At 55.7% G+C, this 23,785-nt stretch overlaps 7 protein-coding genes across 7 annotated transcripts; 2 read left to right on the top strand and 5 right to left on the bottom strand.

The window, feature by feature from the left end:
• Nucleotides 1–518: 518 nt before the first annotated feature.
• Nucleotides 519–3,176, bottom strand: NCL1 (Multisite-specific tRNA:(cytosine-C(5))-methyltransferase; the record flags this gene model as incomplete). The annotated part of the gene is made up of 3 exons (XM_036636511.1): nucleotides 519–2,829; nucleotides 2,888–3,102; nucleotides 3,159–3,176. The coding sequence occupies 3 exons, from the start codon at nucleotides 3,174–3,176 to the stop codon at nucleotides 519–521; spliced, it is 2,544 nt and encodes an 847-aa protein (XP_036498682.1).
• A 1,093-nt stretch (nucleotides 3,177–4,269) lies between these two features.
• Nucleotides 4,270–5,255, top strand: CGCS363_v004661 (Meiotically up-regulated gene 14 protein; the record flags this gene model as incomplete). The annotated part of the gene is made up of 3 exons (XM_036636510.1): nucleotides 4,270–4,509; nucleotides 4,563–4,701; nucleotides 4,756–5,255. 3 exons carry the CDS (start codon nucleotides 4,270–4,272, stop codon nucleotides 5,253–5,255), a joined length of 879 nt encoding a protein of 292 aa, XP_036498685.1.
• Nucleotides 5,256–5,368: 113 nt separating this feature from the next.
• Nucleotides 5,369–7,156, bottom strand: CGCS363_v004660 (GTPase MTG2; the record flags this gene model as incomplete). Its single annotated transcript, XM_036636509.1, has 1 exon — nucleotides 5,369–7,156. The coding sequence occupies one exon, from the start codon at nucleotides 7,154–7,156 to the stop codon at nucleotides 5,369–5,371; it is 1,788 nt and encodes a 595-aa protein (XP_036497945.1).
• A 197-nt stretch (nucleotides 7,157–7,353) lies between these two features.
• Nucleotides 7,354–8,169, bottom strand: CGCS363_v004659 (uncharacterized protein; the record flags this gene model as incomplete). Its single annotated transcript, XM_036636508.1, has 1 exon — nucleotides 7,354–8,169. One exon carries the CDS (start codon nucleotides 8,167–8,169, stop codon nucleotides 7,354–7,356), a length of 816 nt encoding a protein of 271 aa, XP_036498848.1.
• Nucleotides 8,170–13,150: 4,981 nt separating this feature from the next.
• On the bottom strand, nucleotides 13,151–14,777 carry CGCS363_v004658 (Uncharacterized protein; the record flags this gene model as incomplete). Its single annotated transcript, XM_036636507.1, has 3 exons — nucleotides 13,151–13,279; nucleotides 13,335–14,492; nucleotides 14,637–14,777. The coding sequence occupies 3 exons, from the start codon at nucleotides 14,775–14,777 to the stop codon at nucleotides 13,151–13,153; spliced, it is 1,428 nt and encodes a 475-aa protein (XP_036498849.1).
• Nucleotides 14,778–15,588: 811 nt separating this feature from the next.
• RPB5 (DNA-directed RNA polymerases I, II, and III subunit RPABC1) lies at nucleotides 15,589–16,468 on the top strand (the record flags this gene model as incomplete). Its single annotated transcript, XM_036636506.1, has 3 exons — nucleotides 15,589–15,672; nucleotides 15,801–15,883; nucleotides 15,943–16,468. The coding sequence occupies 3 exons, from the start codon at nucleotides 15,589–15,591 to the stop codon at nucleotides 16,466–16,468; spliced, it is 693 nt and encodes a 230-aa protein (XP_036498844.1).
• A 1,966-nt stretch (nucleotides 16,469–18,434) lies between these two features.
• Nucleotides 18,435–20,091, bottom strand: CGCS363_v004656 (uncharacterized protein; the record flags this gene model as incomplete). The annotated part of the gene is made up of 2 exons (XM_036636505.1): nucleotides 18,435–19,635; nucleotides 19,763–20,091. 2 exons carry the CDS (start codon nucleotides 20,089–20,091, stop codon nucleotides 18,435–18,437), a joined length of 1,530 nt encoding a protein of 509 aa, XP_036498845.1.
• Between the last annotated feature and the right edge of the window lie 3,694 nt (nucleotides 20,092–23,785).

Below are 23,785 nucleotides of genomic sequence, written 5' to 3'. Positions count from 1 at the left end.
TTAATTCCTTTCCCTTATGTGAGAAAGCACGCACGATCATTCAATAACGCATGACGCAAGATAGAAGCCTAATTCAATGCCAAAGAAATCTATTCACAGACTGTGATGTGCTACTCCAACTAATCTCTCATGTACTTATACATTTTGTCTTTCGTCTAGTACCTTTCGCAGGTCGGCGCCTTCGGGATGGGCCAGAGCCTCAGCCCGTCCCATCTCCATCCCGGGTCGGCAGCGTGGTCTGCTCGCTTCCGGCGAACTTCCCAGAGACTATCACTGATGTGACGAGCTCTTGCGGATCCCGATGGCCAGCTTTCGGGCACAGGGGTGCCAACTGGAGCTACATCAGGCTCCTCACGCTTCTCATCAGCCATCAATTGGTCCTCCTGGGCAAACACGTCTTCCCATAACTGCTCTTGGCTGTTGTTGCTCACGATTCCTCCACTGCTATTCTCGCCAAAGGTATCTTCCCAGAGCTGATCCTATTTGCTCTCTCTCCAAGCAACAGCAAACGGCGTTCCCTAGTTCTCTCCGTTGGTGGTCTCGAGAGCGGCCTCTTCAGCCGCGGGCACCGAGGTGGGCTCGAAATCCATCTCTTCGGGGGTGGGTGCGTCCTCAATATCGGCATACTCCTGCTCGGCGATCGCGGCCTCCTCAGCGGCCTTGGCCTTGGCAGCCTCGTCAATCTGTTTTTGCTTCTGGAGGCTGTTATTGATCAATGGCGTGGTGTCGTTGAAGATACGCAAGAGCATCGCCGTGCGGTCGTCCTTGGGCAGCATGAGGTTGAGGGAGTGGATGCTCTTCCACAACGGGAGCGCAATACGCTCGCTGAAGGAGGCATCGGAGCCGTCGGGCTCAACCCGCAGCACGCAGCAGCCCATGCCAATGTCCCTGATGCGCTCTCCTATTTCGCCCATGGACTGCCACTCGCCGTCGGCGATACGGGGGAACATCTCGATGAGGAGCCTGCGGAGGGTCTCCTTGTTTGTGAGGCGGACGACGCGAGACTCGCCGACATAGCCCTGGAGGATGGGCATGCCTTCGGACTGGATTCTCCAGCGGCAGACCTCGGCAGACGGGGCGTCCTGCTTCATAAACATCTTGACGCCGCCGTGGATGACCTTGATGCCGCGACCCTCGTTCTCTTTGAGGATGTCGCGCGCCAGGGCAGAGGTGTAGTAGATGGCCTTGGCAGGCTCGCCGGCGGCGTTGCGCACCATGAAGCGGTCTTCCGGGAAACGAGAAGAGATGTGATAGAATCCCTTGATGTGTTGAATGACCTCGTGCTTGGGGTCGAGGTACTTGTAGGGCTCCTCGACCTGGCCGTGGGCGTTGCGGTTGGATTTCTGAGGCTTGTTCTGCGATGCAAGCTTGGGCTTCTTCGCGTCTTGGGACTCGCCTTCAGCCGCCTCGTCCTCGCGCGGTCGCTTCGTGCCGTTTGTGGCATCCTGCGCGGGGTCCTCAGCCGCAGCCTCGACCGTCTCCTCAGTCTTCTCTTCAACCTTCTCGTCGGTCTTCTCGGTCTTCTCTTCAGTGTTCTCCTCCGTCTTGGTTTCGGTGCCGTTCTCAGCCGCGGGTGTGACGGTCGCTCCGGTCCCGTTTGTATCGGACTTCTGGTCCTCGGGACGAATCTTGAGCTCCGACTTCTTCTGCAGGACCGTGATGAAGAAAGCGCCGGTGTCCTGCTGGTGACCGTAGACTCTCATGCAACGCTCAAGGGGAAGGTTAGCGCAGACGCTGTCCTCCAAGGGAGGAAACATGGTCTCGGCAAGTCTGCCGGGGGCGATGCCATCAGTGCTGTTCTTGGTGAACTCATCGACTTCCGCCTGAGAGCTCCACAGCCTGCCAGACTTGTCCATGATCTGCCATTTGCGCATACCAGGGGCTCTGATGAGACCCTTCAGCTCGTTGCTGCAGTCAACGATCTCGACCTTGTCGGGGCCACCGCAGCGATCGATGGCAGCAGCGATAACGGATTCGTTCTCGACGGGGTTCATGGAGCAGGTAGAGTAGACAACACGGCCTCCGACCTTGAGCATGGCGAGGGCACGCAGCAGGATTCTGACTTGAGTAACGTGGAGACCGAGGGCATTTCCAGGCTGCCAATCCTTCCAGAGGTTCGCGTTCTTTCTCAGGGTGCCGTCGCCAGAGCAAGGAACGTCAGCCAAGATTCTATCAAACTTGAGGTAGACGGGCTTGTTCGGGGTCGCGGGGTCCGAAGGGAGCTTGATTGCCGGGTACTGCGTGGCGTCGTGGTTAGTGACGAGCAGGTTGGGTGATGAAATGCGCTTGAGCTGGTGAACAAGGAGGTGTCCGCGCTTGTAGTCGGCGTCGTTGGCGATCAGAATACCGGTGGCACGACCGTCATCCGAAGAGTCGGCTGCGAGATCAGCCTCACGCTCCTCCTCGGTCTCGTCGCCAAGGGCAAGTCCATCCTCCTTGGCGTAGGCGCGCAGGACCTTTCGGATTCTAGCCTCCTCGCCCTGGTGAATCATCTCAAGAAGCTGGCCGGCCTTGCTGCCGGGAGCGGCGCACATGTCCAGGACAGTCATGCCAGGACGAACGTCCATCAAAAGAGGAGGGATCATGCTGACGACCTCCTGTCTGCTCGTGTTGCCGACACTCGTCTCAGAGACCAAGAACTTCTGGAAGGAGGAAAAGGGAGCATATTTGCGAATGACGTTCTTCGGGGTGGTCATCCACCAGGCAAGTTCGTTGGGGTACCACTCGAGAGGCTTGGGGGGCTCGACGGCGCGGCCATCGGCGTGTTCGATCTTGACGATCTCGGGCATGTAACGTTCCTGGAAGAGCTTCTTCACGGTCAAGGCGTGGCTATATGGGAGTCAGTACGAAGTCCATGATCGATCTCAATTGAGTCACTGCGACGTACCCCTTGGAGCCGCAAAAACGGAAGCTGTTGGGGAGATCTCTGCGCAGCGCATCCCAGAAGGGACCCTGCTCCTCCTCGGACAGGCCGATGATGGTGTTGTAGTAGCGCTGAAGCCTCTCGTTCTTCTTGTCGACGGCCGGGTACGACTGCCACGACTCGCTGCGAGGCTGGCGGCCGCGGTCAGCACCGCCGCCGCGTCCCTTGCCCTTCTTGCCCTACCGCGCACGTCAGCACAATCAAAACTTCATTTCGACATTAAAAAGCTACCAACCTTGAACTTGCGACCCATAATGCAGGCTCTGTTGACGTGCGTGTGTTGTTGGTCGCGCGCGCACGTTTGTTGTGGGAGATGAAGTTCAGAGGTGAGACCGCAACAGCTGTCGCGCGGTAGGAAATTTTGCCGTCACTCAAACGAGACCGACCAAAAAAAAAAAAAAAAAGTTGGAGGTTCGGGCGGTATGCGCCAGCCCCTCGATTTGGTAAAGATTGGCCAATCACAAGAGGCTAGGTGGGCTATCTTATCACCCCGCATTAGACCCCTGTCCCTCAGGGTCTCCCCCCGGCTTGTATCCGCAAAAGCACCTGAAAGACAGACAGACACACTGCAGCTCCTCAAAGTCAACAGTTCCATCAGTCAGCGGGGAGCTGCTTAGAAAAAGTCCACTTCGCCTGGAAACTTCATCTCATGGTGGAAACTCTAAGGCATACAGTGTCAAGTCTTAAAGCGTGAGCTTCAGCTCGACTGATCTGGCGAACACCTTTGTGGTCACTGTAGTGTGCTCTGAAGGCTTTACACGAAAGCTCCTGAAACCTCTGCAGCTCCGTGTTATCCGCGGCGCAGCACCAGAGCTGCCGTTCGCCTCTTACCTCCGTGTACTTATACGGCTTGCAGATGACATATATGTAATCATTAGCACGCGAGCAAGTCTGTGTGTTGGCTGGCGTACAGAGACGTCCGGTCTGCTAATGCCTGGAAACTGATTGGGTCCTGCTCGCAGCATGGAGTGGGCACCGAGGCAGTCGCTGGCAAGGATAGGCCTAACATCGATCGCCCAATGCGGGGTTGTTGCCTCGGGACCTGGGGAGCTTCTGTTACTACCTGCCGCCGTAGGTGCCTTAGTTCTCGACTATGCTAATGTTTCCCCCAACAAGAGCTTGTTTTGCCATCAGAACGTGGGAAACGGCAGCCGAATGCCAGCCGAGAGGTTGAGACATCCCCGCATGCGAGGATGCGTCCGCGCCTTTCGGCTCGACAAGGGCGCGAGCTGGAGGCGACTCGGACTACTTAAATACCATAGCTCTCATAGATCGATTTTCTTTTTAACTGGTGGTCATTGTTGCCCCTCAGCTTCGTGACTTTGTAAACTTCACAACCCAGAATCATGGCCCCCGCATCAACCGTCAACCAGATCCCACAGGTGGACGCCACCGCCGCCTCCAATGGCAAGGCCAAAACGACCGTGGACAGAGGCTCGATGAAGCTTTCTCTGAACATGAAGCCAGTCAAGTACGACGACCCGTACCAGCAACGACAGCATCTCAAGGAACGTCTCGCTTTGGGCTTCCGCATTTTCGCCAAGAACGGCTTTGATGCCGGCGTGGCTGGCCATATCACTGTTCGCGTGAGTTTCTCGGGTCTCCGTATTGCAGCCTCTCTTCTGACAAGATGGTTCAGGACCCAGTTGAGCCAGGGACCTTCTGGCTGAACCCATTCGGCGTTCCGTGGCCTCTACTCAAAGCGTCTGATTTGATCCGGGTGGACGAGAACGGCGAGGTCGTCGAGGGCGGCCCTGTTAGACTGCTCAACACCGCCGGTTCGCCACTCTCTCAAACCACGCTACCATGAATAACGTACTAACACTTCCCAGCATACATGATCCACCACGCCGTCCACGAAGCCAGGCCCGAAATCAACTGCGTAGCCCATTCCCACTCTCTCTACGGCCAGGCCTTCTCCACCCTCGGCCGCAACCTCGACATTATCAGCCAAGACACGTGCGCCTTCTACAACGACGTCGTCTTGTACGACAACTTTGGCGGAATCGTGCTGGGCAAGGAGGAGGGCATCCGCATCGCAAAAGCGCTGGGCGACAAGAAGTCCGCCATCTTACAGAACCACGGCCTCATCACCTGCGGCAAGTCGGTCGAGAGCTGCGTGTATTGGTTCCTCAGCCTGGAGCGCTGCTGCCACCAGCAGCTCCTCGCCGACGCCGCCGCGGGAGGTCGCGGTCACTTGACCACCAAGGTTGAGCAGGAGGATGCTGAGTTCACATACAAGTCTATCGGTACCGAGATGGCGGGATGGTTTTCTGCGAAGCCGGCCTTCGATATGATGGAGCACGAGTCTGGAGTATCGTACAAAATGTAAAAAAAGGGTTTACAACTAATGGGTGGCTTCTTTGTCTCATATTTCAAGAATGCAATCAGTCCAGGACTGGCGTTGAGTGGTTTTTTTACAAATATGGTACAAGCGTGATACATTTACTCATCAAGTAATCCTACAGTCCAGTGAACAATCCTGTCAACTCCCTGGCCATGAATGGCGCTTACGGGAATGACGGCGCAATTTTCCGTCCAGGTCCCCTTCTCAACGCCACTTGGGTGAGGAGCGGTACCGTTGTTGATTTGCTCAAGGTACTCCTTCAGTTGCTTGAAATTCTCCTGCGTCTCGGGAAGGTCGGCCTTGGTGGCAACCACGAACCATGGCTTGGCTGTGATGTGTAGTCCCGACTCCTCCTTGGGAGTTTCAGGGGCATCGGCAATCATCATGTTGCCTCCGTATGGACGCTGGGTGTCGCCATTGGAAGCGAGGTCCCAATCGATACGAGAGTCGACCTCACGATCTCGCTCCTCCTCCTCGCGCATCTGGGCATAGAGGCCGACCTCCCTCCACAGAGCATCGAGCGCCTTCACGGCAGGTCCAGCGGAGAGGTCGATAACGAAAGCAAGCACCGCAGCTCGCTCGACATGACGCAAGAACTCCATGCCAAGTCCACGATCCAGATGGGCACCCTCGATGAGACCCGGGATATCAGCAACCGTGAAGCGAGTTCGCTGTTCAACCCGGACTTCTTCCTCGTGGGTACCAGTTGAAGATGCAGCAGCGGGATAGCGCTTGTAACTCTTGATGACCGGTCGGCCCTTGTAGTTGTCCAACACGACGGTGCCGATGTTGGGCTGCAAAGTGGTGAAAGCCCAGTTTCCGACCCGAGTGCGCGAATTCGTAAGAGCCCGAAGCAGTGTGCTCTTGCCGGCGTTTGGCAAACCCACGAGACCAACGTCGGCGAGCAGCTTCAGTTCGAGTTCAATTTGCATCGTCACGGCTCGCTCGCCCTTTGTTGCGAAAATTGGCCTTGGAAATTCGCGAGATACAAAGTGCGGGTTGCCGAGACCGCCAACGCCTCCGGTGGCAAGCAGAATCGGCTGCGGTGATGGGCGTGACAAGTCGATTTGGATAGGGCCAGGAGGCTGGTGGTAAAGTCGTTGACGGCGAGGGGCCTTTGGCAGAGCAATAGTCTTCAGGTCGGACTTGGACAGGCCTGGATATAGAAGCCACTTGTGACGCTCGGGATCCTCTGGCTCATCATCCTCCGGCTCGGGCTTCTTGGCCTTGCGTTCTTCTTCGATCAATCTATCCTCCTCAATCTCCTCGTCGGTCATCACCAGTTCTCTGCGCGCAAGCTCCTCTTCGCGCTCTCGCTTTGCACGCTTCTCGGCCTTTCTCTTCGCTCGCAATGCGCGCTGGAGCACCGCCTCCTCAGCAACGGGGTCTTCTCTTCCCAGCTCGCGCAAAACGGTACCGACGGGTACGGTGATGATGACATCCTCGCCCCGCTGGCCGCCCTTCGCGCTGCCTTGTCCAGTCTTCCCCCGCCCTGCGCGAATAAAGCGTCTCCTCGCCAGCTTGTGTAAAGAGGTCTCGCCGTGGACGGCTTGGATGTAAATGTTGCCTCCATGGCCTCCATCGCCGCCGTTTGGGGGACCGTCGGGAAGATATGCGTCGCGCATGAACGATATACACCCATGACCACCAGGGCCAGCATAAAGAGTCAAGCTGGCCTTGTCAGCAAAATTGGGCGAGGCATAGTCGTCGGGCGCGGGGTTGAGTCGGCTCGATGGTGGTTCTTGGGCGACGTGGGTGGAGCTATGGCGGCGGGATGCGATAGTCCTCGTAGCGAGACGGGATGCGCTGGTGGCTCGGGAGACAAAAAAGGAGGGATATAGGAACGGAAGAAACAAAGAATGACTGCCGGAGCATCTCGACGCCATTGTCCCGAGCGACCCAGCTAGAAGCCGATCGTGAAGAATTGGTCACCTGCAGTTGGCTGTCATGAAGCTTGGGAAATTTTGGGTTGCCGCGATAGGGCGATAAGAGAAGAGATCTACTGCCTTACATAAGGTGGCAGGGGGACGACGTCTACCAAAGCTACCAAATCAATTTATTCGTGTTCGGAAACACTGCTGCATCACAGCGTTACCTCAGAACCTATTTCGATGAGAGGGTCGAACACGTCAGAATAGCGAATGAATTCGCCGGCAGTATCTGCGTTTCTCAGTTGCAAATCAGCATAGGCTGTCTGTTGGACGAAGGAGCCGCGGGCCCCAACAACCTTTGAATACCGCCATCCCATGCTGATGAATCGCTGGTTTCTGGCCGCGCCCGAATCGATCGTGTGCTCGGAATTGGGCAAAGGACCATTGTTGTAGTTCGAAGGCAAGGGAACGCCGCAAATTCTGTCAGTAAGCGTTGCGAGACGGCGGTGGAAAGTTTCGAAGTCCGTCTCTGGAAGCTCGATGACAAGAGTGTTATAGATGACGGCCAGGCCGATGCAGTCGGGAACGAGTTCAAAGGCGAAGAAGTCAATGGCTTGCTGAGGAAGAGGTGCGCGGGGCTTTATCATTGAAACAATGATCTTGTCGATGTCGATTTCGTCTCCCCAGGCGAACTCTCCAAAGATCGGCGAAAACATACCGTCGTCCTCTGACCTCCAGACTGCGATCGCGTCAGCGATGGTAGGGGGGCGGTTATCCTCAGCGGGGGGGCCTCCACGGCACATGACCTCGATGAACGGAAGAGCAATCCCAATTTCAACAGCATGATACTTGGTGCATAGATAGTATATGAGCGCATTCGTCTGTTCTGTGGTCAAATTCGTTTGGGCGAACCATCCGTCGGATCCTTTGTAAGATAGACTCTCGATGTCAATAGTTGGCGTAGGAATGACCGCATCATGGGCGTCGTCGTTTGCCGACTTCGTTACGTGAGACTCGATGACTGACATTTCCGACTTTCCTGTCTGGTTGCTAGTCTCTGTAGGGGTGAATAATATGAGGATAACGAAGACGATGAGAATTAAGGAAGAACATATTGGTCGACCCTGAGCTGTGGAAAATAAGTACCCACAAGGTTGCTTAGGCTTTACCTATACATACTTACCCTTTCACTCTAGACAATTTCCAACCCTTGTGAATACTGTCGATACAATACGATACGCAACCTTTACGCCGCAAGGTAGGTTCTTACATAATGTGGCGGGGGCGGGAGCAACCGACCGCGACTGGGATCAACTGGCGAACGACGCCGTCAGGCAGCCCAAGCTTGTTGAAAGCCGTCTTTTCCAGGCCAGAGCACTGCCTGGTTGCCTTGAGTTGCCTGCGTTGGAATAAGACATAAAACGAAGGGATCGGACGTCTTTTCAGCCTCTTGGACGTCTCTTCCACACCTCATGAACCACTGGTGGGCTTCGTACAGCCAACGCAACTTTAGCCGAATCGAAATGCACGGAAAAAGGACGATGCAGCTTACCCATGGCCACTTGCCACAGGTTTATCGCCTCGATGCATCGTAATCCGACAACTTTATCTGTTTCAGTGGGCATGCTTCACCAGCGGGCGGCAGGCTCTGGCAGCAGTCCAGCTGAGGGAGGTACATGGTCTCAAGATGCGGTGAGCGGGGGTCTGAGGTTCTGACAAGAGGGGTTGCAGATGCATCGACCACCGGCCGTTCCGCCAAACACCGGCGGCAAAGCCATGGGCGGCGGCCATGTTGATGGCGATGGCGATGTTGATGGCGAACCAAGTGGTTGGTCTTTTCTTGCTGCGCGAGCTGAAGGGGATGGCAACAAGTTTTGAGGCTCAATGGCTCTGGCAATCTCCTCTTCGATGGTGGGCGAACAAATGGAAATGGATTGGGCCCTCTGGGTTGCATCCATCCATCGCAGCAGCAGCAGCAGCGAGAGTCGTGCAGTGGTGCATGGTGTCGGGTGTGTGTGTGAGGTGGAAATCCAGCCAGCCACCCCACCGCACCCCACCCCGTCGTGCCGGCCGTGTCGGCGTCTCGAAGGACCCAGGTCGGGCGGGTCTCACAGTCTGCCCCTCTCCGCTTTCTTTCCTCTTCGGTGGCTCCCGTTGGACAGAAGACGGCCAGCGGAAAGCAGGCTGGTGCTTGTCGCTCGCTTCTCGCCCAACCTCCCCTCCCCGCTTCACAGCAAACGCCCCGCGGCTTCTCTTCTTGAGGTGTCTCCTAGTGGACAGTGGAGGTTGTCTTGCCTTGCTGCAGGACAGCAGGTCACAGGCGTCGGGTACATGCTACCTTACCTGACCCTACAGACACAGTCTGGTCTACTGCGGTAGCAATTGGCCGTTGACCGCCTTGAAGCCCAAACCCAAACCAAAGGCGGAAACGGAGACGGCACCGGAGCCAGACTGGAGAAAAGCTGAAGCTGGGAGCCGAAAACTGAACGAGGGGCGAACAACGCACACATAATCGTCCCCATCCGTTTCTCTCATTGCTCAGATCCAAACAGCTTGCTGCACCGCAACTCGCAACTCTTCAGAGTCTGTCTGTCTGCGGGTTTTTACCATTTCCTCGCCATCCATCGTCGACCACCTCACCTCCCACAGACCGTATCGTATCTGCCATCCCATTCTTCCCCCCTCCCATCCCACGAACCACGCAAGACGCACGCAGAGCCCGCCGCTTCGTTAGTGTCCGCCCAAGCAGCATCAGCATCAGCACCAGCACCGGCACCAGCGCCGACACCAGCTCATCCCATTGGGACGCCGTTGGGCAAACGACGTCTGCTGCTTGCCACCCCTCCCATTGGGCCACTCTGCCCCCAGACTTGCATATCGCAACACGCTCGCATTCGAGCCACGACACTCTCTGCAGTCAAAAACCCCTTCCCATTCGGTCTTCTCTTCATCTGCCTGCGCCCTCGTGGATCGAACTATCTTCTCCCCACGTCTCCTCCGCATCGACTGTTTTTGTCTCGTCTCCCCTTCTCACTAGGAGCCGCCTGTGTCGTGCTTCCCGACTGCACTGCACCGCACCGCACCGCAACGCACCGCTCCGGCAACGAGTACGACCACTTCTTGTTTGTTCCCTGCCTCGGTCCTCTCCATCCTATCCCCCGACCTTGGATCCCTTCTGCACTGCTCACTGCTACTGCTGCCACTATTGCTGCTTGCTGTCTGTCGTCTTGTTTCATGCTTCGAAGCTGCATGATACATCGCACCAACCGACAGTACCAACTCGCTTTATTCGTCCTAGTATTGTTTATTCCCAATTCCTTCCTTACCGCTGCCGACACGTCGGGTCCTTCATCTGTCACCATTCTCCCCTCTTAATAATAAGTCAGGTCAGTTCATCACCGCCTTCCTCTCTTCCTCCCATACTCCCTCTCTACTCCAACGCCCCATTGCAACCCCAACCCAGCATTTCTTTTCTCAAGAGACCCATGGTACGGGTCTCGAGGAAGAATGTCCATTGTACTAGTAGTGGATGAACCATCTTGATCTCCTTGTACACTATCCTTACTCGGAACCTTGCCCCATCCGTCGACTATAGACCGTCGGCGTCCCAAAAGGGAACCCTCCGCTAAGATGTATACCAGAGAGAGAGATCATCATAGGCCGCGGACACCACGCACGCCTCGTCAGCGCAAAACCACAGTCAGGATGGACCCCGACTGCGCCATTTGCCATGCTCCTGCCACTCTGGCGTGCGATTGTGAGGCCAAGGGTCTTGATGTTGCCATTAAGCAGGCCGAGCATCGCATGATGAACACGATATACAACGAGATTCGGTAAGTATAAGGGGGAGCAATGCCGCAGTTCCTCCAATCACTGACTTGTTCGCCAGTACTTGGGTTCGTGCCCATGCCCAAGACTACATCTTGGAGTATTTCCGTCTGCTCACTGAGCGCCGAAAGGCTGCTCACACCGCCAACCTCGAACGCATCACCGCCCAAGCCTACCACTACTACCACACCCAACCTCACCCCAACGAGATTGCCGAGGCACAAGCGAGCCTGAAGCGCGGTATTGACGAGGACTGGCAGTCCAGCGTTCAACGATATCCCGAGGTTTTGGAATACTTTTACAGTCTGGTAGACCTGACGCTCCCTCCCGATGACGATCCCACCGTCAAGGACCCTCCGCTGAGCGCCCTCAGCGGCTCTCGGAAGACCAGCCGGCGGATCCAGGTTGGTGGACGTGACATTCCGGCCATTGCAGGTGTCAGCTCGCACGAAAAGGACCCATTCGCACGAAGAACGCCGCCGCCATTCGAGCACCCACGAGGAATGGGCAGGAGAACACCGGCCCCTAGAGACCCTAGGGAAAACAGGAGATCCATGCCGCCCGCAGGCCCTCCTCCAGGAGGACCGCCCGGCCCCCCGGCACCTTTCGGCTCCAGAGGAATGCCGGGAATGGCAGGCATGGCGCCGCCGCCCGGTCCCGGCGCTTACTACGGCTACGGTGGCCAACCATATTAAAGGATTCACGCGCTGGATATTCCCCCGGAAGCAAAAAGGTCTTGTTTGTAATGATGTTTCATGAGATCCACGAACTGCATAAGCCTTCTCCCCCCTTTCCCGCGGCCTCGCCAGACTATTGCATTGCAGAAACGGTGCGGCACCACTCAGGGACCCCCCACCGCGGCGTTGTTGATACGTTTCTAGAGAGAGACAGAAATCGTGTTTCCGTTTCACCAGCTTTGTGTACTTGATTTTTCATGTTTCCTCTCTTATGTCATTTTCGGTAGGTTGGCGTCGGTGTACGGGCAACGGAAAGAGGGGAAACTTCACATTCATAGCTGGCATTCACGACGGCGCAGGCCGGATACCTCTTACTTTTCTTCCACATTTACCATACTTTTGCGCTAGTATTCTATGACAGATGAAAACAGCCTATCAGATATGCGGCGAGCTAGAGCAATCTACAAACATTTAAAAAGAAGTTTCACGGGGACGGTTGACCGTCTTCGTTCTCAACTTGTCTCTGAGCACTTACTTTCCTTCGGGTGAATTTGGGACACGACACACATCATTGTATTGCCGTCGTGGACATGTGACTTCGTCATGTCCGCGAATCAAACAGACGTCGTCATATGATCACACAACACACATACACACAACGCGAGCAACCGAGGTTACCTAGACAGGACGCGAGTCAAATGAAGCGCAGAGACCGAAAACTGCACCCGAAAAGAACGAAGGTCAGCTGTGAAGAACATGTCACTCCACACACAGGTCAGCAGCATGTCAACGACAGCGGGGACTCTTTGCTTTTCTTCCCTTCCTCAAGGGTCATGTCCGACATGACGCACAAGCACACCTGCCCGACGCGAGCCCAAGAGGACGGACCAATGCCGGCGATTCGGCGTCGTGATAGGGTCGGCACAGCGCGCGGGTTGCAGCCGTTGGTTTCGTCATGCATGCCAGACATGACAACCTGGGGGGCAGGGGAGAGCTTCTTTTTTGTTTTGCATTGCTGGCGTTGGTGGACGCGGGCTTTCAGACATGGTCGTGATTGGGACGGTTCGTGGGCAGTACAAGGTTATCTCTGACCACTGAAATTTGCTCTGGTGGGTTAGTCTTGGGCAGCTAGGATACTCACGGCCCATCACATGACGGTATAAGAATGCCCCATCCTGTACAGGTTGAAAATAGCTTTTCTCTTTTCCTCTCATTTTGCGCTGGAACAGGGGGAGCTGCTAAGTACAAGAAAGCCCTCAAGGTCGGCGAGCAAGTGGGCTGGAAAGACGCAGAAAATCGCCACAGTTATAAAAAAAATGTTTGCGTCCCCGAGATCCGACTTTTTATGCAAGGGTAGGAGTTTTGGGTGTGTGTGTGTGTGTGTGTGTTCGTTTATCTTTATAGGTTTGAGCTATTCGGGACCCTTAGGCTGACCGAATAGTCATGGGTGAGAGGAGTTTCTCAGTTCAGGCTCAGGCGGCGGTTTGGAGGGCGGTGATGGAAATCATGCCTTCTCCTCGACGGAGGTCTCCTTGAGGTCCTTGGTTACCTCCTCAACGCCGTCGCCGTTGCTGATGCCGTTGGCCTCATCGGCCTCGAGCTTCTCAAGCTGCTTCTTGGCCTTCTCAATGTTCTGCAAAGCATGTTAGTGACATGAAGCCTATTACGCATCATCCTTTGGGACTCACTCTTTGAGTCTGGGCCTCCTGGTCAGACTTCCAGTTGTCCAGCTTGGCCTTGACCTTCTCGACAACAGCAGGGACATCGGACTGGCTCATGGGAGGGTCGATGTTGAGGAAGGCGCAGTCCTCAACAACGGAGGGCGGGCAGTTGAACTTGCCGGCATCGGAGGCGGCGGCACCACTCTTCTTGCCCTTCTTACCCTTCTTCGCGGCGGGGAGGTAGTCCTCGTCACGGTCCTTCTTAGAGACGACCTTCATGCCCTTGATACCAGAGTCGTCGACGGTACGGCTAGCCTGAGCGCTGAGGCCGCTGTCGGCCAGGAGAGGAGCCTTCTCAGTCTTGTGGGTGGGATCGAGGAACTGGAGCAGGCTGTTGGCGCGGCGGATCTCCTCGAGGTACGCAGGGTCGCTGGCCTCGGCAAGGAACTTCTCGGCGTCGGCCTTCTTGCGGTCCTTGATGTACTTGTCGTGCTCGGCCTTTCTCCTCTCGCGAGCCTTCTCACGAGCCTCGCGCTCGTAGGCCTGAGCAGCCTTACGGCCCTGGTAGAACTCGTCCTTGAGGGTCTTGACGACCTGGTACTTCTCGTTCTGGACGGCGTGGAGCTTGGTACGCTCGTCGCGGAGAGAAGAGAGGTTCTTGTAGGCCTCGTCGCCCTCGGCCTTGATGGCATCGAGCTCGGCCTGAATCTTGTTGTACTGCTCGCTCATGGCCTTGGCCTCCGGGTCGTCCATGGAGTCCTTGATCTCCTTGATCTTGGCCTTGAGGTCGTCAATCTGCTTCTGGGAGTCGTCAAACTGGGAGAAGTTCTTCCTGAGCTTGCGCAGGGAAGAGATCTCGGCAAGAGCCTTCTTCTCGTCGACGATCTTCATGGAACCAGAGTTGACCTGGGACTCGAGCTTCTCGATCTGGCGGTCGACCTCCTCAACGCTCTTAAAGTTGACCTTGGACTTGGCGTTCTTCTGCTCGTTAATACGAGAGCGCATCTGCTCATCGAGGCGCTTGATCTGGTCAAGCTTGCCGGTGCGGGCATTCTTGCCGGCGCCCTGCTTCTGGCGGATCTCGTTGAGCTGGGAGATGAGCTCCTGGCGACGCTTCTGGGTAGGAGAGGGCTGGTCCTTGTTCTTGTTCGGGGTAGCGAGGTCGATCTTGGCCTTGATGGCTTTCTGCGATTGAGAGGCTTGTAAGTAATCGCGACTTTAGACGGCATGTTTGCTTTCATGATATTGCCGTAAATTGGCTGCGCTAGAATGCTGCAGTAAGGAAGAAGAGCTGCAGCAATTCGTCAACTGCAGGTTGTGTTTACATACCAGCTTGTCCTCAGCCTCCTTGAGCTCCTTCTCAGCAACGTTCAGCTTCTTCTTGAACTCGGCCTCATCAGGCATGGCCGGTCTGGTCTTCTGCTCGGCCTTCTCGGCCGCGGCAGCGGGTGCCTGCTTAGTGTCCGCCATTGTCGAAGATGTATAAGATGCCTGCCGTCCTGGGGAAAGGGACGATCAATTGGCAAAGGCCGGTGAATGCGCTCAGCTCTGGTCGTAAGGTGAGAGGTGTGGAAGAGGAGGAGGGGAATCGGGATGGGCGAGGGAGAAATAATGGGCCGCGCAAAGGTGAACTTTTGCGTGGTACCTTTGCAACGGGACCCTCAAATTTTGTTGAAATTCACCCATTTGGGTTCCGTGGCAGGTACTTTCCCTGCTAAGGCCACCTGCTTTCCGTGGACTCGACTGTGGGGTTTCCAGGCCACGTTGGCACGTGCGCCTTTACACCCTTCAGTGTTCTCAGTGCTTCGCTGGTGTCCATTCACAATGGACCCTGGAATGATCGGTGCAGGAAGCAAGAGGGCCCGTGGCTGGTGGTGGCTCGTGCTCCTGCCAGCAGCCACCGGTCGGTCTGGGGTGTCTGTCAATCACACTTGGATGGATGCGAGCTGTCTGGGTACGTACTTGCTAGTACAGTTGTTCCGTCTAATGCTGTCTCGGATTATCTTCACCCTTCAACGACGGGATTTTTCCAGAAAAGCCCGTCTTCAGACTGGGTGTTTTTTGGGCGCTCGGGCCCCACTTAGATTTTTCGCTGCAAGGCTGAACTCGAACGCCAGAACTTTTTGGCTTTGCGACCGACGCCAGTCCTTTTTTCCAACCTCGACGTCGACCCTTCGCGATACCCAATCCTGTACCCCGACCGCCATCCACAACCTCGAACCTCAACACCATTCTCGGCCGCAAATATTCGATTCTAGCGGAGTAGTCGAACACTGCCACAATGTCGGAGCAGAAGGATGTGAACAAGGAGGTCACCAGGTTGTGGCGAGCCTGGAGGACGGCACACGAGATGGCCGCGGATCGCGTACGACTACCCCCAATCGACTGCATCGGAGACGGGAAAGCCGATGCTCTTTGAGCTTCAGGCATTCTCTCCGAAGCAGATGATATCTTCGCGTGCGTTGCGACGGTGAAGCTGACGAAAGAATGCAGGGTTACGAGCTGGCCGAGGAGGAACTCACAATCTCTCTTGACCGCTTCAAGATGGAGTACACCAGCGGTGACGGAAGCGTAAAGTGAGCGCGTCTCTTGGTTTCTTCCGCGCTTTCATCTTTGCTAACGCGTTACCGTGCAGCCGTGGCAAGCTCCAGTTCTCCGCCAACCCCTCCGCCGACATGATCCGCAAGTTCACCCCTCCGCCGACGTCCCAGAACCCCAACCCGACACCCGAGTGCGGCACCCTCTGGGTCGAGTTCCTTGCCGATACGACGTTTGGTATCAAGGAGATCAAGAAGTTCATCCACCACCTTATCAGCAACAAGTACTCGTCCGGCATCATGGTCACCCACGTGCCCCTTTCCCCCGCCGCGCGCAAGATGCTGGTCACCATAGAGTCGTTCGCCAAGGTCGAGTGCTTCCTGGAGGAGGACCTGCTGGTCAACATCACCAAGCACGAGCTCGTCCCCAGGCACATTCTGCTGAGCCGCGAGGAGAAGATTGCGCTGCTCAAGCGCTACCGCCTCAAGGAGACCCAGCTGCCCCGCATCTTGCAAAAGGACCCCGTCGCCAAGTACCTCGGTCTGAAGCGCGGCCAGGTTGTCAAGATCATTCGTAACTCCGAGACGGCCGGTCGCTATGCCAGTTACCGTTTGTGTGTATGAGCGGGCTGGTCAGTCAGCGTCACGTCCACACACATAATCACGCCGCGTTACTGGGCGCGGCAGTTTGGAAAGCAGGGGAGGAGAGACAAGAAAGACCAGACGGAAAAGCTAGAGGCTTTCCGGAGGCGGGACGTGGCTCCTTACATGGGAGAATATCGCCCAGGGCCCGGGGAGGAGGAGCTTACAATATGCATCACTCGAGTTCGGCGTTGAGGGAACGGCTACGGTCTGCTGTTTTGTGTATGATCAAACCAAAAAAGAGGGCTTTCAACTAGAAGGACAATTATCAAACTTATTATTTATCATGTCTTTTGGCTGCCCTCAAAGGCGAACTTGGTAAATGATCAGCACATGTCCACTAACCGAAGAGTACCGGCAAACGTGCTTGTTTTGTTTGCGCTGTATTTGATATGCCAAGAAAAACTCTTCAAATGTTTGCTTCGTCAACGAGACCGTTCCCAGTCAACTCCCGTGGCGGACCTGCAAGCCTCATCTTGGCCAACTTGATTTCATGAGATGGTCGAACCTAGGCATCAGAGGAGATTCGCCGCGGGACTGCGCCTTGCAACAGTTTGCATCCCTCAGATGCGTGCCCAATCCCTTTTAACCTGATTCTAATCGCATATAGCAGGAGTTTATGCAAAGAATACCCACAAGTCTGTCAACGCAACGTGTAAAGCCACGCCTTCATTCGATCCGGGGAGAACACCGGACGAACGCTGATATAATACATCCCAACTAAAAGCCAAGGCAAGACAAGACAAGACAAGACAAGACAAAAACCCCTTTTAACTAAACCAACTGCCTTAATCTCACACAGGGGAAAAGGCCATCACCACAAATGCCTTTCTGCACCAAGTCCCACGTTTCCGACGCGCCCGTTGACCAACAGGATACATCCCAAAAGACATTTCACACACACGCAGAAGGCCCCGCTGTGCGAGAGAACCCCAACCCATGCGTCAATGCCAGAGGACCCCTTTCCTCCCAAGCCCAACAGGGAGGAATGCTGCGACTTTGAAAGAAAGCAGCAGAAGATGAAGCATTCTGGCTCCACATACCTAACCTACAGGCTACCCGGCCCTCTCGATCGGATTTCGGCTGTCGGCCGAGGAAAGATGGAACGGTGGCGGGCGAGACAACAGGGGAGATCGGGAAGCGGAAGCGGAAGCGGATAGATGAGTGAGTGAGAGTGAGTCAGGGACCGACCGAGAGATATCTATCGTCCGAGAGGAGCTAGTCTCGAAAAACCGAGACCACGCGAAAAAGGAACCGGCACTGCAGGGCGACGGGGAAATAATAAAAAAGTTAGACAGGAAGCAAAGTAAACTTTCAGGGGGTGCAGAGTCAGTCGTTGAAATTGGGTAGGGGATAGGCCAGAAGAAAGCAGCGGTTGGTAGGCATGGCAAACGCAGGGACCAGGCTGGTTGCGGGATTGGCACGAGTTAAAACGGCATACATGGTTGCGCGTGAGAGCGGAGTGTGCGAGACGAAAAAGCAGCACGGTGTTTGTTCGTCAAATGCGTCGTGATTATATTGTATCTCTTGTTGATGTTGTAATGGTGAACAGGCTTTGCAGTACAAACATGATGGCGATTGCGCCGGGGTATATGTTAACGATAAAAAACAGCAAGGAGAGCCAGCAGCTTTTGGCAATCGTCAAAAGAGGCAAAAACATGGCTCCTGTCTCGGTTGTCCTGGGTTTCCTCCTACTCCGAATATCCCGTCGTGATGATCGTCTTTCCCAGATAACAAAACGTGACGCGTCCAGCCCCTTCATCGTCCGAAATCAAACGCCACAGCAAGGTTCTAGAGACCTCTGTAACTCCAAGTGTGAAAATTCCAAAATTCCGTCAAGTCGTCATTGTACATGGGCATATGCTGCCTTGGCTGTAGTGATGCAGTGCAATTCGTCGTGATTAAGATGGTGTGGTGAAACATGAATCGTCCGTAGTCGTGTCAAATGCTACTTCAGTAAGCCGCCGGGGTCAATCAGCGTTGGCTCGCCGGGGCGTGGGTTATACGATGGGTGATCATCGTGATGTGATTGCGGTATGGGTTGGAGTTCGGTGCCGCTTCTCGTCTTCTGCCTCGATTGCTTGGTATTGTTCGGCCCTAGGAGACCTCCGAGGTCTTGCAGAAGCGCTGTCGAGCCACGTCGCATACCAGTCGACGGGGCAGGGAGCGTGGGTGATGGTACTCCATGTCCCGGGGAGGACTTTGGATCGATAGTTGAGACGAGACTGTCCCGACGATAGGTCGGCACGCCGAACTGGTCCTCAGACAGAAGCCCTCCCACATCAAAAAACGAAACTCTTCGCGGGGTGGTGGTTGAGTTACTTCGAGACGACGAGAGTTGGTCATGCGGCAATAGCGAAGCATCGCTGCGCTCGGCGTTACTGCGGCTGCGTTGAGGGAATTGCCAGTTCCGTAAGTCCTCGCCAAATGGCCTTGCAACGGGTGCAGGGGTGTATCGCGGGCTCTCCGGATCATACTCTTCGTCCGGCAGCTCTCTCAAATCAGGATCCACTCCAAGGCCAACGTCTCGCACCAAGTCTTCATCGCTGCCCCAATGCCGGTGAATGGTTGGCCGTCGCGAATCGGAGTTCCGATCCATCGAGTCAGCCGCAACTGAGCCGTACTTAAATTTCTGTTTCTTGATGCCTCGATCGCGTACGAACGAGCCTAGCACCAGGGCGTTCGCTGCTGTGGTCGCAAATAAGAGTTCCACGGATGCGAATACCGATCGTAGTTGTTGTTGTCCGTGCTCCCTGATGACGTGGGGGACCCGATAGATGGTGACGCCGATAACTGCCAAGCTGAGGGAGAAAAGCAGCGTAAGTTGGACCTTTCTTTTCAGACCCATCTGACTCCGCAAAATAATCGGGATAGGGAAAAAGACGAGCAGTGCATCGGTGAGGATGTTGCACGTCGCCATGGTGATGAGATGGGCGAATCCTTGGCGACACTGCCCGCCGGGGTCGGGAGTAACCTGCCAGTAGTGGTGGAAGGGCCTGCATTCTGCCAGGTCACTGATGATGATGGCGATGAAGGTTGCGACCAGAGTACATCTGATGAAAACCAGAGTCTGTTCGTAAGAACGTGCCCAAGTGACGCCAGTGAGGCGCTTGAAGAACTCTAAAATAGTGTTCTTCAAAATCCACAATCTGCACAGACAAAGCGTTAGCAAGCCATCCTACCGTCTGAACGGTTCAAAAGTTGGTTCTCATCCAAGCGTTGCTGACTGGCAGAAAACGTGGCTGAAGAAGTGCGGGCGGTTGGGAAATGACATACGTCGCTGCGTAAAAGATGCGGCTGGCGAGCACGAGACCACTCGCAATCTGCCTTCTGTGCTCATCTTCCGGGGACAAACCGTCAAACTGCGAGTTGTTGGTTCCGTAGAGTAGGACAAAATGCACGCAGACCATGCGGAGCCAAAGTGGGATGAGGGCGAGGGCAGCGACCTTGTCCTCTTGGAACAGCCTCTCGGTCCGAATGAAGCGGCCAGCAACCCGCAGCAAGATGATCATGGTGCAAAATGACGTTATCCACCAACAAACCAGTAACGACGGCTTGTCCTCGGAAAACTTGCGAAAGGGTGGCGGATCGGTGTAAAGAGTCATCGTGGACTCGTGCAATCCACGCTCGTCGACCTCCGCAGAGGGCACGACGAGCGGGGAGGAAGCTATGAGGTTGGAATTCGAGAGGCGGCGGCTCAAAGGGCGCAATCAGCTTTGTCGACTACTGGGCGAGGTAGTTGTCACAAGGGTATAGGTGGGCGACGATATTGCGGTAATGCGATTCGACGGTTGGCGGAACAGCGACGAGGTGTCGTCAAGGTGGGATGTGTATGTGTGCGCCTTGCAGTGACAGGTACGTCTGATGCATGAACTTTGCGGTTGTGAAGGGACGAACAGTGCAACATCAGTCAAATCGGACCCGGGCGCAAGTGAGGGCGTCGAGGGGATCAGGCGGAGAGCCGTCGAGACGGCGAGGGGTGAGGACGCTACCGGATGCTTGGGATTCTGTCAGAAAGACGGCTGACAAGTTCGTGGGTAGAGGTCGAAGTTGGTAAGGGAACATGGAGCGCGGTCTAGATAATGCGGAGGAGTGGGTGGAAGTAATACTTCAGCTGCACGCAGCAGACGACGCAGATAGAGGCAGGTCTCTCTGGTGAGGATACCGCCGCTATGCTAGCGGTCCAGGTGAGATGGGATAGGCTGGGCTGGGGTGGCCAAGTTGGGGGGCAGTCAAGGATACCCAGTGATGGTCCCTTTGCGCGCTAGGAATGATGGGGGATTCGGGCCCTTGGGACTCGAGAGTGAGAGAGAGTCGAGGGGTGTAGGATAGAGTGACAGGGGACCAGGGAGGGTGTGCGGTGATGGATTGATGGTGTGCATCAGCAGCTTTTCTTGGCTGGCCAATCCTGATCCTGTCGGTACGGGACTGGACTGGAGGTGCAGAGCAGAGCAGAGCAGAGGTTGGATGATGGGGTGGGCAGGCCAGACTGGCCGCGGACTCGATTTGACCGGTCTGGAGGGACGCGTTGAACATTTCGCAGTCGGCAGGGCCAGGGCAAGCCAGTTATCAAATCAAAGAACAGTGACCAGCGAGAATGCACCCGATCAGCTTGCTGAGCCCTCAATTCCCTTGCCAGACACAGACAGCGGTCAAGTCACAGCCATCGCTGAACTGCCAACGTTGGCCGGGGGCGACGCTACTGTCCCAAGTGCCGCTGATTCGTCTGTCTGGAGGGGGTTTTGAGCTGGCTGGGAAGCTAATACCGCTAGTATGCCGAATAGCTTGCCTTGAGCTGTTCTTCCCGCGGCAACGTCTCAGTTCGTTCGGTAACCCGACACAATGGTAAGAGGAGAATTCCGTAGCTCGACCTCAGCTTGTTGTCGACCTGGACCCCCCCATCCACACGTGTAAGTGATTCACGTCGCGAGCCATGCGTGTCTGTCGTCTTGTGCCTGACTGCAGTCCGGAGCATTGCGGCCTGGACTAAAAGTCGAGACCGATGGAAAGGAAACGTCCATACTGTCTGTATGGACCTCTCTGTGCGGCGATGGATCCTCATGGTATCGGTCCGCCGGTCCTGGTGATGCTGCTACTGCTGCTGCGGCAGCTCTCCTGCATACGCTAATAAGCTCACAGCGCCTCCACAATGCTTCCCAGCAGTCGCATTTGTGAGGATTCGAAACCTGCAAAGGGTTGCCTCTTCGCCAACGTGCTGATCAACCACCGACAAATAGGCAGTCGCGCCGAGCATTATCCCTCTCTTCGATCTCGGCCGTGCCAGCGTCTTGTCTAGCTTGCTCAATGCCAGAGGCAGAACACGCGAAGTAAGCCTCGTCACGCTGGTGTCTTCGTCTTTTGTGGCTTGGCCAATCCGTCACGTCCTCCTTCATGTTCCACCAGCGTCTTCAATCACAACAAGCGGCATGTATCAGTTTGTTCCAAGACTGTTGATGACCCTGGAGGCGTTGTTGTACGCATTGGCATTCGCTGCGTTATCGTGCGTGCGCCGGCTCAAATGACCAACGAGAGGGCATCCCCACTTGTCTTGTCTTGCCTGCCTGCGCAGCCGCCTCAGTGTTCCTTTCTCAGTTGTCCTCGGGTGCGCCTCTCTCCACCTAGATAAGGCGACGGCCGACGAGAGGCCAGCCTTCTTCGCAGGATTGGTGGACCAAGCCGTTGAACGGCTGTTGGAGACACGCCCCCCTTGCTCCCTACCAAAGGACGGACGGAAAAGTTGTGGCTTTGGTGTTGGTTCATCGAATCAGCGACCAGCCTGCTTCTCTACCTCTATGAAATTTTTGGTGTGCAAGTTGGGGTACCACAGCACAGCGCGCACGCGCGGAGACGATGCGGAGACGATTTGGCCCTTGCCCTTTTCTTTACCGGAGCAACATGGTGGCCAGGGATTGCCAATTGGAACCTGGCGAACTCGAAGAGGGTTGTTGGCGGTGGCAGTGGGTGCCCTGCCCTCGGTTTGCTGCGTACATAGTGTAGTAGCGTACCAGGTAGTGCGTGCGGCCCTGCCTTCTGATTGAAGATTGTCGGCATGGTCCAGCGCATTGGTAAGGTTTGTCAGGTGTGGGCAGACTTGTTGGTTTTCGGATCTCTTTGTGTGTGGCAGACTGGCGTATCCATGCTTCTCGTCACTGCCTTGATGCAGTCGCGGCCGCCATGGTCTGATGATGCTGCACGGCTGAGGGTAGAGACTCCTGGGGAGCAGCGACAGAGATAACCGCGGTTGGCTCTATTGGACTCTACTCCAACGGCCGAGTCTGGGCTTATGGGCCGATATAGTGGTGGCGATGGGTGCTGCCTGGCGCGGTGCTCTGCCGCAATGCGTATCTGGTTCTGGTATCCTGCCGGGGCGAAAAAGAAACGTAGGTACCGTTGATTGCCGCTGCGATGATAGGCGCAAAGGCTGGATTTGGGCTGCATCAGTGAAGACGAGCAGTTGAGCAGGTCGTGGACGATGATAGATAGGTAGACCAGCAGGACCACTACTCTGTACAACTGCGAGGGCACAGCAGAGGGGAATGAGGCGGCCGTGGGCTGGGCCGGCCGACTCGAGCATGTGTAATTGTGTAGTGTCGACTCGCGCATGTCGGCAGGTGTCCCAAAATGGAGAGATGCATCAACTCGTGTGCCCCCGTATTTTCCAGTACCTGATGAAGGGTCGTATCTCTGGGCTAAGACAGCACTAGCGCTGGCAGGCTTAGCGTCAGGTAGGTTGCGACCGCATGGTAATATCGCCGCGCACCGAAAAGAACAGGGCAAGGCAAATGGCAGAGCGATAGCGGCGCCGAGAGTACGAGGAGGGCGGGACGAAGGGCAATCGAGACGGTGTCAATCAAACAACGCAGGCAAGATGCGATGCGAGTCTCGACAGTGATTGTGGCCGAGAGGGATGGCGGACGAGTCGCCAAGTTGCCGAGCTGGCCAAGGGCCCCGGAATGGAAAGCCACGGCCGCTGGCACAGTCAGGTGGTGAGCTGGTTCGGAAGGCCAAGAAGGGACTGCGTATGGGAGAGCGTCAATTGTTGATGATGCGGGTTTTGGTGAAAGCTGCAGGAGAGAAATGAAGGCAACGGTGCTTCAGGTGACTGGAGGCACGGATGGGAGACGCCGCATGGAGAGACATGCTGCCATGTCTATCCCCATGGTCGCACAAGACATTGCTGGCTGGATCAGATTGTCCCCGAGATACCTGAATACAGGATGGGGTCCAACCAAGTGTTAGTGTCCAAGGAATTTAGCAAGACCATCGTTGGATTTGGGTTTCGATGGTAGGCCAGAAAGG

The sequence above is a fragment of the Colletotrichum siamense genome (genome assembly GCF_013390195.1).
Source record: "Colletotrichum siamense strain Cg363 chromosome Unknown KSG_Cg363_contig03, whole genome shotgun sequence".
Lineage (NCBI taxonomy): Eukaryota > Fungi > Ascomycota > Sordariomycetes > Glomerellales > Glomerellaceae > Colletotrichum > Colletotrichum siamense.
The sequence above is the reverse complement of the archived record's forward strand: the minus strand, read 5'-3'. Positions and strand labels throughout refer to the sequence as shown.